Genomic DNA, 20,192 nt, shown 5'->3' with positions numbered 1-20,192 from the left:
TATATGATTATGAAACACAGCTTGAAATCCCGACGTTTTATTCTGCTATCAAGGTAAATTCCTCCAAACACGTCTCACTTCCAAACGATTATTTTTCAAATTTGCACTTAAATTTTTGAATATGAATAAAAACAAAAATTTCTAACTACTTCATTTGGATTTTATATTTTAGTTTAAATATAATTCCGATAATCAAACAGATTTTTCTTAGTAACCATTAGGCTGTTTTTTATAGTTAAAAAATACCAAAAAATATTTTTGCTCGTAATTAGAGCATGAGAAAAAATATATAAAAGAGACGGCGTTCTCTCATCTGCGTTAAAGGGTTGTGGAACTAAACTTTGTTTTGAATGACCCGAAATTAAAGTAATTAGTGTTTTAAATGTGTCACTTTATTAAATTGTATTGCGAATTAGTAAATTCCATTAGATTGCAATTTCTGGTATTATAAGAATTTTAAATATGATGCAAAATGCGAACACAATAAGTTATGTTAATTAATTAACATAAATTATTCAGGATGTCTGGGAATATGCTTCAAATTAAAATAAATTAGAATTTAAAATCTGTTTAATTCATGCATCATGTAACTTAAGAATCTTGGAATGATTGTACTTTGTTTTGACTACAACGAGTGGTCGAAAAAACTACAAACTACTTTCGAAATATAGTTACTACTTCACTACTTTTAGAACGCGTACACACTTAACTGGAGAGCATTATTCACACCAATGTTCAAAATGGTTTTGAATAAAATGATTACTTAGATAAGTATGAGAGGTTATTAAGAAATTTTTATTCATCTTTACATGAGATAGTTTGTTATTTTTAAGCACTTTTTAAGAAATAGTTCTTTTAATCTTCAAACTCTATGACAGGGGTGGCCAACCTGCGGCTCCTTGAAGGATTATTTGTGGCTCTCGATAAATGTAGCCGAGTTCCCTTTTCATTTTTGTGCTATTATATTTTTTAAAAAAATTATCATCGTTCCCTTAGCGTTCTATAAAATGTCTTTTAAATTAATGAGAACAAATATGAAAGACTAAGTACAACCAGGGGTCTGTTTAGAAGAAATTTGGGTCCGTTAACGGACCCTTCAAAAAATATTTTTTCAAAAAAACGGACCCTTCACAAAATATCTTTTCATAAAAACGGACCCTTCACAAAATAATTTATCTTTTAATCGGGCCCTTCATAAATTTGTTTATCTTCATTATTGTTTTGTTAATCGAATAAACCCTTCTCAGGAAGGGGGGGGGTGGAAGAAAGGCAGATGTAAAGGAACTAAATTTTGTCTTCGGCAGACGCTTCTTCCTTTATTCGTCCGAAATGAATATTCTGCGTTCAGCAGTACAGGCTAAATACCAAATATTTATATGTTGCATCGCTAATTTAGTAGCTGCAATTGCTGTTTATTTCTTAAAATTTAATTTTTTTAATTATATATTTACAGTGTTGAGCATAATCTTGTATGTTTTTACAATTTCAAAACTCCTTGCAAAAGTTTTTTTGCAATAACGGACCCTATTTGCACAAATTCACAAAAGCGGAACCTGGTTGAAAGAATGTGACTTAACGTTTATTTTATATTCACAAATTACGAGTAATTTTTTTCACAATTTTACAAAAAACGGACCTTTCACAAAATGTCTGGACAGACCCCTGACAACGTTGTTCAATTCAAGGTGACTTTTCCATTTTCAGTATAATTATGACCCAAAAAGCATCTGAAGAATTAGAATTATTAGAGGTGCAAGAAGATCAATCTTTACAATTAAAATATAAGTCGAAGTCAATTACTGAATTTTGGAAATTTGTACCAGAATCGAAGTATCCTGAATTAAAAAAGGCTGCTTGTCGAATTATTTCAATATTCGGAACAACGTACTTATGTGAATCATTTTATTCCACTTTAAAATTCGGTAAATCCAAACACCGATCAGTATTAACAAACCAGCAATTCAAAGAATTACTGAGAAGTGCTGTCACCAATTATTCACCAAATTTTAAAGAATTATCAATAGAATTAAAATAAATGTGTTTAATTTTTGATATTTAAATTCAATACACATATTTTGTACTTTTACTTACATGCTCTCAATAAATATAATTTATGTCGAAAAAAATTTTTAATACCGTTTTTGCATACCTTTTAAATACGCATTTAATTGCGGCTCGCTAAAGATTTCAAATTTTGAAAAATGGCTCGACTATGAAGGAGTTTGGCCACCCCCTGCTCTATGCTCTTCTTGACAGTGAATATTTAATTTAAGAAATTATCAAATATTTCAGATTTAAGTGATAGAAGTTTTTTTTATATCCTCCAAGAAATAAAGTATAGTGCGCAAAATTAAGAAGAAAAAATGGAACACCCTGAATTGCTTTATCTCCAATGATCGGATCTTCACCTTCTAAATGATTCTAAATCATGATTTAAAATGTAATTTCTTTCAAAAGTTTAGTTTTAAATTTTCTAACGGAATTTGCAACCTTTTTAGAGCAACAACGATTAAAGTTCGTATTTGGATATTGATGATATTTGTCAGAATTGTCGCTATTTATTCTATATCGTTTAAAAACGTGCTATTTTGATTACTATTTTTATACTATGTTTAGGAAAACGCCAATTAAGCCTGAAGTTGTATCAATATTTGCATTTCCTTTCGATTCAATGAGATTAATGAAGCTCGTTTTAAATACACAATTATCAAAAATTACGAAAAAAGTTAATTAATCACATGACCATCTTTTACTGTCTGTCGTATAGAATCATTAAATTGTCAATAATTGGACGGATGAAACTCTTAATAATCAAAGAATTCTAATAATTTTGAGGTCAACCTGTCAACTGAAGGGACATGGCAGAAGACTTGCCTTGACAAATAGCTTTTGGACTCTCTCTCTCCTGTCAACCCCCCTTCGTATTAATCGAACCCTACGATTATATTATAGAGATGCAGCTCCTTAATTTCTGAAGCTGATTAATTTTAAGTTTCCTTAGAAAAAAATGGAATGTTTATTGTAATCGTGTGGTAATGAATACTGAAAAGTCAAATTTAGTTTCTTTTTGTTTTTCTGTGTGTCATATTTAAAATTGTAATTACAAATTTGTTAATTTATTTTTTGCTTTGAAAGATTTACCCTTCGTTATCTAAAATTATGTAAAAAAAAATAATAATAAAAAAAAGGGATTGCAAATTTTTTAACATTTGGAATTGTCCTTAAAGCTTATTTTTTAAAAATAGTTTTATTCTTAAATAAAACATTGTTTTATTTGTTTACTCTTAAGTAATCTATTCAATGTAAATCATATCTATGTTATCTAGAATTACATATATATATATATATATATATATATATATATATATATATATATATATATATATATATATATATATATATATATATATATATATATATATATATATATATATGTAATGCAGGCCCGGACTGGCCAGTAGGCAGACCGGGCAAATGCCCGGTGGGCCGGTCTGACCTGAGGGCCGGTTGGGCCGAACCAGCAGCGCAATTTTTTTTTATACATTGCATGAATTTCAAGTAATATTGCGCAAATAATAATAATATTAAATAACATATATATGATATATGTAGTAATAATATTGTTTTAATGTACAGGGTGATTCAGAGCATGCGTGCCACCCATTTTCTTCGAGAATGGAGCAAATAATCGATTTGAAATAAAAAATCTAACAACTAAATCGACCCCAAGGAATTCAATAGTGATATTGTTAATTCCCGGAAGTACCCTGCCTGAATCACCCTGTATTTTATAACTTAATATTAAATTAGTTCCTGGAGATACTGTTAGATGTCGTTGTAGACACATGATAGAATCAAATAAATAAATAAATGTCCGACTGGGAGTCTTTAGTGCTGTGTAAGATTCTCTTTCTTTATTATTTCCAGTATTGCACAAACGTGAACTTTTATTTTATCCAGTAGAATTTTCTACAATGTGTGACTCTTCACTAAACTTTTAATCTAATGTATTATTTGTTTTTATGTGCTTTTTAAATTCCATTTGGTAAGTACCTATCTTTAATTTTTCTTTCTATATTGTATAGGTATTAAGTTCCAGGGGTTTCCTAAGGATCGGTATCGACCCCCAACCGGTCGAAGGACTTTTAAAGGGGGTCTATAAGGACGAAGGGGTTATGGGGGCCTATAGTCGAATTTGTACCGTACTAAAACATTAAAAGTAAAAACTGGTTTAACCTCAGAATTCAATAGCATATCTCATCATCATCATAGTTGGCTAAACAGCCGAATGTGAGCCAATGCCTTCCGCAGAAGATTTCTCCTCGACGACTTCCGATTATTCAATAGCATATCTATTTGACTAATATTTGAATACACTATACACTTCATTGTCTTCTAGCAAAAATAGTAGTAAAGTTGATATTTGTTTGTATACAAATTGACTAATACATATTGTATTTATTCATGCAATATTTTTTCATATTTTGATTGGAAAATTAAAGAATTTTTATGAAACAGCTATTCTTAATGGGCTCTGAATCTTATAAACTGCTAAAGATAAATGTCTGTCATTTTCAAACTCAGATTCAACTACAAAGCCGTTATATGTCACATTGATTACAAGTTTAGAAACTATACAACAAAATTCAAATTTCAAGCCAGATATCCGTGCAAAGGCAAAAATATTTTTAGAATCATTTTGCAAAGATGAAACAGTAATCCCCGCCCAAATATTCTCAAGAATATTTGAATTAACTACACCACTCTCCCAATATTTGCAAACCTCTGGTTTAGACATCTTAAAAGCTTTTGGAATGGTATCACAAACGTGTTCAGAACTAAAAAAAAATAGTGAGAGATTTTGAAAGTGTACAAAAAGTTACAGATGATTTTATTATTCGCGTAAATAAGGAATTTGAACAAAGTTTCCACAAAAAAGAGTGAAGAAAAGAAAATTGATGCCGGTTGAGATAGCGTCGAATGAAACAGTTTTTGATGATGAAACCACTGCATTTAAGATAAACGTCCATAACATTATTTTCAGCACAGTTGTAGCGCCAATGGAACGCCGGTTTCCCGCAAATGGAAAATTGTACGCTGACTTTTCCGATCTAGATCCGAAACATTTTCCTGAAATACGTCTTAACAAGCTTCAATCTGGCGAACTAAATGAGTTAAGCAAACTCTTGCTAAAATTTGACGAAACAGCTATAGGTGAAAATTTGAGGATTGAACTAAGAAATTTAGCTTTACAGTGGGAAAAACTGAAAAATTCAGACCAAGAAGATTATAAAATAATCAGAGATGATCATTCAAATGAAGATAATAACGACTTTACTTTGGAAACAGAAGAAGAAGTAAGTCTAAAATGTGAAACACGCAGTGCGTGCAAAAATTGTGTTATTTGTTGCTACAAGATATTACTGAGATACAATTTATTGACCAATTCTTGCAATTTAATTGGTTCAGCATTAAAATTTTTACTAACATTGTCAATAAGACAATAAGTCAGGTGGCTTGGGAAAGATCATTCTCCACATTAAAAGTAATTAAAAATCGAATGAGGAGTACTTTATCTTCGGATAATTTGAATGCTCTCATGGTAATGGCAATGGAAAAAGAATCTATTAATGAAATTAGACAGCGACGACATAATCGATAAAGTGGCAGAAAATAGTGAGCTTCTTCAAAAGTCATTAAATTAAATTTTTATTTAATGACTTGACTTTTGAAGAAGCATTAAATCTATTTTTAAAAAAATGTTTAGATAAATCATTCATGTATGTGTAGTATAATAAATATTTTTATTTACTCTTCATCTTTCACCTTCTTTTTGATTTTATCAAGCTATGTTTCCTCATAAGAACCATGTATTTTAAACTGAAATATATTCTATAAAGGATTATTAAGCAATTTCAATCTTCTTTCTTACTTCGATAAATTATCTTACGTTCATGAGAATTTATAAGTAAAAAATGCCTAAAAATGATACATTAGGAGCCGCGTACGCTTCGCGCACACGGTGTTTATCTGAAATAGAGGGCCGATATCTCCAAAATGCCCGGGCCGATTTTAAATCCCAGTCCGGGCCTGATGTAATGTTAAAAGAATTATACAATAAAATATAATCTATAAATAGAACTTGTATCTAACTCGCATTTATTTAAAACCTTTCCCACAAAGAAAGTAATAATATTGATCTAATTATATCAGAAAATGTGATGATGTGTCTTTAGTAGCTTGGGAATTTGATCAGTCCCACGTTACTAAGACCTATTAATATTTAAATGTATTGTCCAGAAAGATATAAAAGTTTTCCTTCCAAGGTCAGTTGGCTCTTCTCTATCTATACACCAGCATGTAATGTTCTCATTTTTGGGATCCCGGCTCTTATTTTAATAAAATTGTATTATTTCTTCATGTTCCTGTATCTTTTTCAATAAGCACCGGCCACATTACGAATCTACAATGTTTATGCTATCAAAGCGTAACAAATATATATGTAAAAGAATTGTAAATATTTTAATGCTCGGTATTGTCCATAAAGCATATTTTTTTAAAGTATAGTTTTATTCTTAAATATTAAATAAAACATTGTTTTGTTTGTTTATTGTTAAGTAATCAAATCAATATATTAAAGATAATATAGAAGTTTAATTTCGAACCACTAATAAGACGCTTTTTAAGATATATGTACCATTAAAAAATATAATAGGGATAAAACATTCCATATCCGTCAAAGTCGAGGCCCAAATGTAATCAAAGTGAAAAATATATTTACTATTTAAATCTTCTTTCGGAGGTATAGCTTTTTAAAAATTATTGCGTGCTAAAAAAAATCTATCCACTGCACATAATCTCAAATTTGCTGCCATTTTATGAAGTTAAAAAAAATTTTTTTTTTTTGACTTATCACTCAATAAACAGTGAAACGCTCCTTAACGAAATTTTCAGATAAAGCATCGGTCAGTAGTAGTTAATAAAAAGCTCTTGCAAATTTTCGCGCATGCGTTGTAAAGATCAAATAGCTAACAAAATGTAACGCAATACAAAATCTCTCTATGTTTGTACAATGATTATTGTTTGAAGAATATTTTGTAAACATTAATACTGCTGGTTAAACTGAGATTTGTATTTCAGTTTTTTACGTAACTTCAAAATTTTTAGTAAAGAAACTTCTAAGAAACATGGCATTAAAACGTAAAAATGTGATTCTCTTTTATGACTAATACCGCTTAAAATGGCACTTCGAATTTCGGGTAAAGCAGCATAATCTGCATTTATTAACGCTGTTTCTCGAAGTTCTGTCACTAAGGAAAATAAAAAAGCCATAATTTAAAAGCCTTACATTTGAAACAATGCAATGATTTAAATCTATATTTATATATAATCTTGCCGTGACGAATTATCTGGATTTTTGAACAGACAAATAACTTAAATATTTTAAAAATTATTAAAGTATTTAAAAGATCGCCAATTTTTTTGGCGACATTTTCCCACTTAGATAAAAATTATAAAAATCACTGCCTTATTCTCGGTTTTTGCAAATTTTTATGAGCCCAGGTAATGCAGCATTAGAGTAAATTTTTAAATGTAAGAAAAATTAGACCACAAATGCTTTTCATTTTCACAAACAGTAGTTTTTCTCCATATTGACGTTTTGCGCCATTTTCGAAATAAGAGCAGACAGGCACTGGCTTTTGATAAGTTAAACTTGACTTAAAAGTCGTGCTATCTCACAGCAGTTATAAAAATTGCATAAAAGCATAATTTCATATTAACGACGGAGTCTTGGAAAAACAGAACAGCTTTAAAACATCTAATCTACACCAATACTATTTAAATTGAGTTTTTTCTTTTTAGTGGCTTCAAAATGTTTGATTTGTTACCCAGCAAAGCAAAAACTCACATAGAAACGACAATAAAGCATAAGGCTTAAGTAAAAGATCTTGTTTCATGACTAATAGCATTCAAAATGGCGCTTTAAAGTGCAATATAAATCGAATTCTTATCTGGCAACATTTCTAAACCTTTTTTTCATTCATAATGGGGGCGGCTGTAAAAAAAAGTAAAATTTGTGGCGATATTAGAAACGGAAACTGCTTTACAAGCGGCCTGTCTGCCTGGTTTTCTCTAGAAAGTGACAGTATCTGTCGTAGCCGATAAGGCAGACTTTATTCGAAATGGAAAAAGAATAAACTACTGATAATATCTGAGTTTTCAAAGTCCTATTTAAGTGCACTTAGTTGTATGTATATTCCGTCGAATGATTGTTATCTTAGAAAGGTTCCATAAGTTCAAAGGAGAATTCTAATTTGCTACAGCCTCATTGGACATTTTTATTTTTCTTAAATGACATTTGTTTATAAATTACTTAATTCTTATTTCAAACAATACGGAAAAAAAGTTTAGTCAGTTAGTAAATGTGTATAAAGGAAAAAAAGATGGCATCAGTGAAAATGGTAAAATCCACAATCATCAATCGATTTTTATATTCGGAAAGATTATGCCAAACAGAATTTTTGTATTTCTGTTCTGTTTTGTATTCTATATTAAGTTACCTAAAAGCTAAGTTCAAAATTAAACATGTTTGAAACAATAATTAAGTCAAACGATAGGCATGGGTAAAATATCTTATTATTATTATTTTTTTTAAAATTCTATCTTCATTGACACTTATTTTTACTTAAAAAAAGTTTTTTTGACCGAGAAATATGTTCAATGTAAAAATAACAGCATGCTAAGTCTTATTTTATTTGTAATTGATATGCGTGTTGCATAAAAAATAAAATGTACTTTTTGACATAATTATCTATTTTATTTCCTAATTCGTACTGCAAGCTTAAGAAGTTAGAAACATAAAATATTCATTTTTTTTTTACTATAACTGTATTCAACTTATATCAACATTTTTAGAGAGCTAATACTATGGAGTTATGAACTAAGTTCATATAAAGCACTTATTAACAAGTGTAGCTGCTGTTTTAATTAAACTATTTCATTTTATGTTACATGATTTTGCACATTTTGCTTTGCGCAACAATACTCAGACGAAAAGAGGTTTAACTAACATAGATCCATTATGCCAATGCCTATATTTTGGTTTCAACACAATTCAAAATTGTTGACCCAGAATCAGTGTTGCCAGGTACTGATAACCGTTCACCCCCAGATAGCGTTGTAAAATCCTCTAAAAATTTTAAAAGTACCTCAAAATTTTTAACTTAATGTATAAGTATTAAAAAATTGTACAAAAGTTAAATAATGTATAGAAAACGTTGATTTAATACTTTTTAATATTTTATTATGAACAAATTAATCTTTTTAACGTTTCAATCGTTACATTATCTTTAATTTCCACTAAAATATTTAAGATATTTTTTCAATGCTTCTTGATTCGCACATTTTTTCATAAATATTTTATTATCAACGATAGAATCTTTTTAATATTTTATTTCTAACATTATGCTTAAATTTCTGATAAAATATCCAACATATTTTCGTCAATACTTTCTGATTTGTATATGTTTTCGCTGTTAAACATTTTTAACATAGAAGAAGTAGGTACAAAACTTTGACAACCATTAGAAAGTTCATATGGAACGCGCAAAATAGCATCAGCTGTAGTTATAGACATTTTATTTTTCAATTTCTCTTTAATAATATTTAATATGGAGAAACATCTCTCCACAGCTGCATTTGAAAACGGGATACTTAATAAAGTCAAAAGAAGAGTCGAGCACTAAGTAAACTTAAGTCGAGAACCGAGCTAAGTAATAACTTACTACATTCAACAAGTTCATTAAGTTCTAAAATTAAATCTTAAGCTTTTTGTTTTGGTTTAACATATTGATTTTCATATTACCATCCCACACATTCAGTTATAAAATTTGATATTAGAACGTAACCAAAATGAAACAAGTAAAATTCACAAATAACCCTAAAACAAACCCTTAAAAACAAATTCCCCTAAAATACCCACTGAAGGTAAAAAAATCCCTCTAGATTAAGGGGGAAAACCCCTAATCTGGCAACACTGCCCAGAATATTGTATTACAATGTATGGTCAGAAATTTTGTTTGAAGCCGCTGTGTTAGAATAAAATCTCGTTTTAAATGCACAGTTTTATTTGATTAAATCTAATGAAAGTAATAAGTATGTCTGAAGCTGAAGATTATTTATGTAAATGTGTTTGATTTTGTTCTAGGCAAAGTGTCTTGCAATTCCAATCCTTGCGAGCATGGTGCATCCTGTGTCTCCAACCCCAGAGGGGAATCCTACTGCAAGTAAGTGTTTTTGATATCTTAATATCGCTAATCTATAAACATATCTTAAATCGTTCATATGCTTTTTAAATGAAAGTGCGTAATCACATCAACCTCTTTCTTCAGAAATTTTGCTATTTTATAACATCAAGGGGTCCATCTAAATTTTTTCTAATTATTTTTTTGTTGAAAAAGTTAAAAATTTACACCTAGTTGTAATAAATCTTAAAGCAGCGTTGATTCGGATTCCTTCATCTTGAGTCCTGTTTTTGTAAGATTTTTGTCATTACGACTTTCAGCAATATTGCGAACAGTGCAAAAAATAAGTTTTTAAATTAATGTTAAATATAAAAAAGCTTCTTTGTTAATTAATAACTTTATTTAACCCTCTATAAATTATTCTCCTCCGAAATAACACGTGGAGCACGTAAGAAAGCTACTTTTTTAAAAGAATAATTTTGTGACGTTTCCGTTCATATAAGATGGTAATCCCGCAGTCATTAACTCTCACGAACCATTGTAAGTATGAGTTTGGAACATTTCAGCACAGTATTAAGTAACAAATTTATTCTCATCTCTGTGAGATGAGACAGATACGTACTGTACTTACTTCCTTACGCACCTCTCGAGCTTGAGTATCTTAAAATATATATGCTTTTGCTCAAAAAAGTCTAATTCCATCACCAATAATTAGTATGACAGCATACAGTAGCATAGCACCGTTTAAGTTTAAAATTTTTCTAGCCATTTTAGAAAGGGTCAAATATAAAGCTAAGCTAAAGTTTTTATTTCTAAGTACTAACTATGCTTTTATTTCTATAAAAATACAAATTTTTTCTAAATAAATACTTAACGCGTAACTAATTTCTCAACACTACATTAAATTATTACTTAAGATTACCTAACACACTGAGAAACACCCCAGTTTATGGTGCCACATAAGAGAAATATATATACAGATTATATGTCTTCTTTTCAATTAGTAAGTGTTGCATTAGTATCATATTTGCAATGAAACTGGAAAGTGTTAAACATGATTCAAGTTTATTTTTATCCCCTTTGTTGTAAATAAAATCACTGGTTTATTTTTTGTGAATTGACAAGAATGCGATGAAGCGTTTCTTTCTGAAAATTGTTAAAAACAACATCGCCATGGTGCATTTTGTTCAGCCAAACATGCGGAACAGGTATTGCAATTTCCCCCCTACATTTCTGGCAAACTCAAAAATATTAAAAATAACCAAAAGTAATATTTTTTTTGCTAGAAACTTTTTTTCCAATAAGATTTTTAATTTAAACTTTAGTCGAAGCTTTTGTGTATTTTAAGTTTTTATGTTCTGTCGCAAGCGCTTCCTGCCTTAAATAACAATTTACATATAAATAAATATCGTTTTCTGAAAAACTGGTTTTTCATAATCGTAGCTTAAACTAACCAAAGTTGCTTGCGTGTTGAGATTTGCAAATTTATTGTTCATAAAAACATAGTTCAAAAGCTGGTCTTTATTTTAAGTGGAACATTAAAGAAGAAAATAATGGAGAATTTAATTGAATTTCTATTTTTCTCTTTAATCAAAAACTGTGCGGTCAATCATAATTGTCTAGCGGTAATATCCAGTCTTTAATAACAATCGCTGTGATAATTAATAAATAAATATTTTTTTCTTGAAGTTAATCAATTTAGATTTGTACATAAAATTACGTCATATAAGTTTTAAAATAGTTGTTCTATATTTGTCACATGTTTTTATTCTTATTTTGAAATAGTTAAGAAATTTTGTTGGTTTGTTATTATCAAATTCAATTCATATTAATCCATGACTGCTGACAATTGTATTAACTTTTTAAATGTACTATTCGAAACATTATATTATTATAAATAAATAATTAAAATAAAAATGTAACAGTTATTAAATTTAATCATGACATTTAATTTATTGCAATCCATTACTTGAGAATATAAAATATTTTATAAAATGGGTTATTTTTATTTAAATACTATCGCGAAATATCGCCTACTAATGAGAAATGTAGAAATAGCTATTCAAAATTTTTTCATCAATTTAATTTTGATTCGCGATAGAAAACAAATTTTAAAATTGTAATTTTAAGGAAACCTTGAAAGGGAAATGGTATATATATTCAAAATCATTCCCTTTGTTGCATATTAATTTGTTTATTATATTTGAATACTTACAAGAAAATGTTTTCGAATTGAAGTTGTCGATGTTGATATTCTTTTATCCTTGTTATTTAAAACATCAATAGCACCAGTGTTAACAATCCTTCCCGTGTGTAGATACTGAAACTGACATTTCATACATTTATTCATTGAGGAATTATATTTTACTTACTTTATATCATGTGAATTTAGTCCTCATTTTATAGAGTAAATTACGTTTTAAAAACTGTCTGCATACTGATTATACTTATATTTAATATGGCCACAATTAACTAGTGAAAACGTAGATTTTTCTGTTCTCTACCATAAAAAATTAATGACAATTTGTATATAATAATTTTTTTTATCAAGCTTTAAAGAGAACATATTTATTTTCTGCATTAAGACTGAATTTTTATGCCTCAGTGTTAATGTTGACTATTGTATGATGTAATTGATTTCATTTTCTGATAACTGTTCTCTATTATGTAATTAAATCGTATCTAGTATCTATAGACTAAAGTAATGTTAATTAAACCTCTTTTAGAAACAATCTTATGTTTAATGACCTCTTCCGATTTTTTATGATCTTTTTGTTTCAGGCTGAAGTAGCCATATTCATTCTTTAGAAAAGTGCATTGTACGTTTAAGTATTATGTTTACAAACTTCGGCATTAAAATATATGTATAATAAAATATTATGATCCATTATGTTCAATTTAGTTTGTTCAAAGAACAATAATTTTACCGCCTACTTTATTTTGCTTAGTTCGCTCATTTATTTATTTAGTTTTTTAAAATTTGAAGAACTTGTGTTAGTTTTCTGCGAATAGTTAAGCTTTTGTACAGACGAGAGATTTAGAATACATTTTAATTAATTTGGCTCAAATTAACATTGTAAAAACTTTGATGAAAACATTTCGTTAAAAAAAAAAAATTAAGCCTAAAGTTTGCCCACATTAAAGGATTACAGGTTTTAATTAAATTCTGTAAAAAAAATTATAATGTAATTTTAAATTAGCTAGGAAAAGTTTGCTTATTATTTATTAATATTTGGACAACTTCAGCGTCTCCGGAAAAAATGCTTCTTGCAGTGGATTCCCGCCCTTGTGAACCTAGAGTTCAATGAAATAGCTGATTCCTTGGCTAAAAATGCCAGAGATTTCAATCAAAATACAATCCCAACCACGTTGGCAGATCCAAATGCTTTTGCAAAGTCAAGACTATTCACCCCTTTAAAAATCAAAGCCCACGATCAAATAACTAATCTTGACATCGATAGGAAGACAGCCACTACTCTCATCAGACTAAGAACAAAACATCATAAAAACATGAAAATCTCTACAGATGGGACTAGAAAGTATCAAAATTGTGGCAACTGTCTTAATGTGGAACTGACACCATATCATGTTTTTAACTGCCCTGCAGGCCTTCACCTCTTAAACTACCCCACAGAAGAGGATTTGTATTAATTTAATACCATAGAAATAACAAAAACTATTCAAGCACACCATGAAATATGATTCAATAGAGGATACGACACCAACCAACCATATTTCAGTACAGCAGTTGTAAAATTAGTATATAATAGTTTTGCTATTTTTGTTTTCATTAATTTGTATGGTACTTCTCACTTCACTAACTTGATTCAATTCTTTTAAAAAAAATTCGTCAAATAATTTGAAGAACTCGATTGTTGTATTACTGTTAATAAAATTAGGTTACGAAATTATACAGATTATTGAACAATTACTCTTTCAGCTCAATTCTTATTTATTAGTTAACTCTTTGTTTACATTCGTTTTCTTTGTACAATGAGCTTGAAATTTTTCGAGGAAGAAAGCTAGTAACTACTTCCCACACTATATTTATTCTTTGCTTTCTTCCTCGGCTCCCATACTTTGTTTCAGAAAATAACGGTGCTTGTCAATTCGTCACTATCTTCAACATCTTCACTCTTCCAATTATCTTTCTTGGCGGGAAATCAATACGTGATTCAGGTATCAATCCCTGATATGTTTATGAGGGAAATCATTCTCAGATTTCCCATGCGTGTCGTTACTATCGCTTTTTTATTATTATTTTTATTTTTTCATTTTGTTTATTATTTAAATAAAGCCATGGAGGAAAGCAATTTTCGTATTAAAATATTCTGTCTCGGCTCTGTTTTTTACAAATGCAGTTAGTTACATTTGAAATTATCGTTTGCTACTTTGTGCATTCTATGATATCGATTGGGAATTTATTCTCCACCGCCTATTTTCCTCATAGAAGTTTAAAATCGTTTGCACTTGGAATGTATAGAGTTCGTATTGTTGAAACATGAAGCGTAATTATGTGCAAATGAGGCGTGTTAAAAGTTTATTTAATCGAAATGGAAGTACGTTATGGTCTAGATATCAAATGAACGTGATATAATTTTTCGCGATTATAATATCGTTATTTCAATTTGTTGAAACTATGTAGTGTTGAAATTATGTTTCGATAAAACACCACATTTTTAAATGCATTTCCTTGATGTGTTCGATTATGTTTCCTTTTTTTCCCCTTTGTTTATTTTAATGCGTGTATTTTAATACTTTTAGTTATATGTGATTCAAATAACAATGTAGAGTATATTAATATACACATGTGTTCGTGTTTATTTAAAGCATTACAAAAGTATCAAGTCCCTTAATTTGAAATTTTTATGATCTCTTTCCAGTATATTAAAATAAATTCTGAAGGTTATGTATTTATTACGATTAAAATTTAATTATAACTACTTCATTCTAGAAAATAATGGGATCTAGATGGGATTAAGAAATTATGTAATTGAATATATAATTAGCTGCTGCAAAATGAAGATATGTTAGTATTTCAGCAAGCATAATGTTGATTTCATATTTATTGATAAAAGATTAATTTTTCGTACGAAATTATGAGATCTTTGTAAATTATTTTAATTATTGTTTGGCTACAATCTTATAACTATTGCGGTACTTAATTATTATCAGGTAAGAATGTATATTAGGAATAGATCATTTTCTCAGTATCTAGAGTATATTACATTATTCTGATCTCAAAATTGCAATTATTTTTAATTTAATTATTTTAGACCTTTTAGACTATTTAACTGACTTTTTTTAGACTATATTTAGACTATTTATTTCTTGTCAGCATTTTATTATGTTTATTTTAAAATTTGCTTCTAACCTAGTTCTTTCCTAATTCTTTCTAGTTAAAATACTATCCTAGTGGTATGCTAAATCTGTTTAAATAATGCACTTTTAAGACGTGAAAGCTTTTTTCCTCTATTTCTTTTTATAAATTCGGTATCGAAGTTTTTAAGAGGCTTATTGATAATATATATATTATTATATCGATATCGGAAGTTTTTAAAAGGCTTGAACACTGATGTTTAAAGGTCATTAGATACGCCCATAAACAAAGCTGGTATTAGAAGTGCTTTCCCATCGTTTTATTCAACACATGTGTTTTATCCTTATACATATTATTTTTCAATGACCTGCCGCCCCGTGCCTGTTGTCAGTACGTCCTCAAGTATTGCTAATACGCGGGCGGTCAAGTGCTCGAGCAAAAACTGAGAACAATCTGATATCTACTTTCCTTGCTTATGTTTTGCGTCACTCCGTGAAAGATCCTTATTATCAAAAATGTGATAAAGAACTTCATTCATGTTTACAGCTACATAGATTATGACCCTTCCTTATTTGCCGTGTTATGATAAAGATGCTTTTATTATGTTACAACTTGGCGATAATTTCTTGTCCCTTGGAGTACACGAGAAATGATTGTTAAGAGATTGTAATTGTGTTCAAATATGTTGTGATCGTTCGCGGTATAAATCAAGTATTAAGAAGCAATGATTATTAAGATAGATATCAAATTTGAATAATATTAACCAAAAGCAATTCTTAATTGTTTGTTGACAAGAGTATATAATAAGAGTTCTTTTTTTTATCGTCTGATAATTAGAAATTATTTATTTTATTTTCATCGTCTGATAATTTGGAGAAGTTTGTAAAGTAATATGCTTGTTGAAAAGAAAAATGTTCCTGTTTGTATATTTCGAATGATGTTTTCGCTTCATTATTTCGAAATAATGAAATGGAAAACCTGTATGTCTGTTTGGTATACCTATTTAAATTGTACACAATCGTTTTGAATTAACTGAAAATTCTTTTTCAGTGAAATTTATTCGAATTAGATTTATTTCCATGTTATAGGTAGCATTCCTGACTTATGAGAATCAGTTTGTTTATGTTATATTATTCTACAGATCGTTATGTCTTATTCTTTTTCAGTAAAATTAATCCTAATTAGATTTATTTCCAAAGTAGGTTATGTATGTTATTGTTAATTTTCTGTACTTAAATGGATCTAGTTTGTTTATGTTAGCCAATTGTATAGCCTTAAATTTAATTGTGAAGTAAACTGAAATTCATTTTTGATTAGATTCGTCGAGCATTCTTAAACAAAATATTGTAAATTTTTATCTTATCGGGCCCCAAATTTTGCTATTATTCATTAATAAAAAAAAAAAATCTGCTTTCCGATGGTTATACAAAATAATGTTTTTTTTTAGCTTATACTTATTATTTCATTTTAGTTCGCATAGTTTGGTAATGTAAGTTCTTGACATAAATATGATTTGGCTATTTAGATAATTTCTAATAGTTATGTTTCATTATTTTTGATGATCTTGGTTTGATGAGCTAGTTCGTGAAATAACATTTATTGATGGTTATAAGCCTGCTTCTGGTTCATTATTGCTTTCTTCAAAGCGATAAAGAATTAATGCAATCGCATAGTGAAATTATGCAATTGGGTATAATATAGCCTACGTCACAGGTTGTGTTGTTCCTACTAAATTTAACCCATGAACGGCATTTTTTGCGAGCCTAACTTCAAGCCTCAAATAAACAAACGAAGTGTTCGATCGTTTAAATAGCTGCTCGCCAGATTTTATTGCATTATAAAGAAAAGTTATTGAAACTAAATACAACTAAACAAACAACAACAACTAAAACAAATAACAACAACTACTAATAACAATAACTAAATAAACAACAACTAAATTCCATTCGTTTAGCATTGCGTCATATGTTGTTCCTACTAAATCGAAGTAGTTGTGTTTTTTTCATGTTATACCCAATCGCATTACTTCATCGTCTAAAAGATATTATTTTATAATTTTTTTTTTGTCTCGAAAACTTTCTGAAAATTATGTAAAATATCAAAATATAACAACAAAATTTTTCGGTAGCTTTTTAAAATAGTCTGCTTATTTTTATTTATTTATTTCAATCAAGAATGGATTTGTGCGAGGCTATGTAGCCGAAGATCAAAGCTATTTTTTTTTAAATTTATTTATTTTATATTTTCCTGCTTGCAGCTCTCTAATCCTTATCTTGTTTACGCTTCAATAAATCAGTTGTGCATGCTAGTTATTTGTCGCCGCGATTTCGGGTCCTACTTGACACAGATCCGTTTTTGGAAAAAATGTTCCTATGGTTAATACCCATGGAAGATATCTGAAGAAATCAGTGTGGGGGTCTTCAATGGGGGAGTCTAAATCCCCGGGAGGTCAGCTCGTGAGCGAACTTACAGGGTGAGGGGTGAATACAAAATGGCTTTGATGGTATAAAAAAAGATTCTTGGAGTTTTCGAGGTTGCGTTGAACCTTAAATCATGATTGAGCAACAATAGGTAGTGAGTCACAAAATATTCCATATGGATTCTGCTTTTTTCTGTCCTCCCTTTTATAGAAAACCCATCTTGAGCCTCTACTTTTACTGTACCTTGAAATGTTCTCTTTGCCTCTCCTTTTTCTATATTATTTTTTTTATTATTATCGTTTGAGTACATTAAGGCATGGTTGTATTTTGCAACTCTCTCCCTTGCTTCGTCACGTGACTGTTAGCTATTGCTACTTGTTAGATTAATAGGAAATTTTAGATTTAAATAATTTTTTCAAGTTGGAAGTTGTATTCTTTGAATCGTGCATTGGATTTGCCATTAATTTTACTCTAATTCAGTAATTTTTGATATCAGGTTTTTTTTCATTAAAAAATATCATTATGCAATGTTGGTGCTAACACAACTCTGTGTTTAAACAGGCTATCAAATTTTCATCACTGAAAGTGTTTTTTAAAGGTCGATGCTGTGTAATCTCATGTAACATAGCTGCTTTCTTATACTCATTTTTCGTTAGGTTTTATTGTTATATTTAAAATGGTAGCAAAATTTATACTTTGAATATATATAAATTGAATTTCAAAAGACAATGATCGCCGCAACATATATACAAATTAAACGTAGATTTAAATGCATAATTATGTTAAGATTATGAGTCTGAGCTTTGACAAAATAAAAACCTTCTGTCTTCTATTTTCATCTTATTATTTACTACTAGGAAAAATTATCTTTTTAAAGCGAAAAAATTGTCAAGAATGCATATAGCAAGGTATTTTTTAAAAGCTTGCTTTAAATCTATATTTTATTGAGTTTTACATTTTATCAATTTTGTTGACATTTTTCCATCTGAATTTAATTTCTGTCTTTTTTTATTCAACAATATAACATACTTTAATAAAATAACTTCAATTTACGGAGACGCATTCTTTTACTATACAATTAACTCCCAAATAGATATTAACTTTACTTACTTTAAAAAAGTAAATTTTCCTAAAATAAGACTTTTCGACCATTTCCATTTCTTCAGAGACTATCATAATTCTTTTATACGTTAAAAAAAAACGTTAAATTTGATCACTTATTTATGTATTAGAATTTTAAATTTACTAGGCCTATTCGAAATATAAAAATATGTATGTCTTTAATTCGTAGTCTAAATGCAATGAGGCTATAATGATTGGTTGCTGAGTATAGTTATCTAAGGTAAATAAGAATTTGCTTTTTTAAATATCAAAATATAGAGTCAGCATTTAATTAGAACTTATATGCATTATTGTTAAAAAGTACTTTCACGTGTGTAGCATTCCTAATAATTTTATTTTAGTATAAACTGTATTCATAAACTTAACACTTCCGCGCGGAACTTATGTTAAGTTCCGTAAATCAGGATTGGGCATCAAGTGAAGGCCAGCAAAGTGATGAACTGCGCTTGCGCGTGGTACCACCGTGGGAAAAGAGATCGGCGGCCGTTCCACGCCACGCCCACCCCACTGCCCGCGCACTTTTTCCTCTTGCCACTCAATGTGGTTATGGCAGGAGTAAGTGATATGTAGGGTGACTATAATTGGCTGTTTATCTTTTTTTCTTCTTATTTTTATATTTAATTTTGGAATGAAACCTCAATTGTCTGCCAAGAATAATTTGACGCAGAATTTTTATTAAACATATTTTTCATACTTTTTTTTAATTTTAATTTTGGTCAAAATAAATAAAAAATATTGTATTTAACATTTTAATGATTTCTGGTTATGAAATCCAGCATGAAACATAGATGACTTTTTCCGCGTTTTAAGTAAAATCATTCCAAACAATAGTTTTTCAAATTCTTACTTATTTGCAGTTATTAATTATTGAAATTTCGCTAATTTTCAAAATCAATGATTGATAAACTTTTAAGTTTGAATGAAAAAAATGTGTTTCTATATTTTTTGGGATTTTTATATTTGAGTGCAATTATAATTCCGATAATCTAATAGATTTTTCTAAAAACTATTAAACTGTTTTTTATAACTAAAAGATACTAAAATATATTTTTGCTTGTTTAAAAAAAATTATAAAAGGGAAACTGG

The 20,192-nt window shown here is 28.9% G+C and overlaps 1 protein-coding gene across 1 annotated transcript in view; it reads left to right on the top strand.

Moving 5' to 3' along the window:
- Positions 1–20,192, top strand: part of LOC107442769 (uncharacterized) — a 129,093-nt gene that overhangs the window by 9,631 nt on the left and 99,270 nt on the right. Inside the window, exon 2 of the mRNA XM_016056409.4 lies at positions 10,208–10,286. Coding sequence (XP_015911895.1) covers positions 10,208–10,286 — 79 coding nt within the window. The remainder of the gene's footprint in view (positions 1–10,207; positions 10,287–20,192) is intronic.

This window comes from Parasteatoda tepidariorum, chromosome 10 (assembly GCF_982258835.1).
Source record: "Parasteatoda tepidariorum strain Cologne lab strain chromosome 10, Ptep-v5.0, whole genome shotgun sequence".
Classification (NCBI taxonomy): domain Eukaryota; kingdom Metazoa; phylum Arthropoda; class Arachnida; order Araneae; family Theridiidae; genus Parasteatoda; species Parasteatoda tepidariorum.
This window is presented reverse-complemented; position numbering and strand designations above follow the sequence as displayed.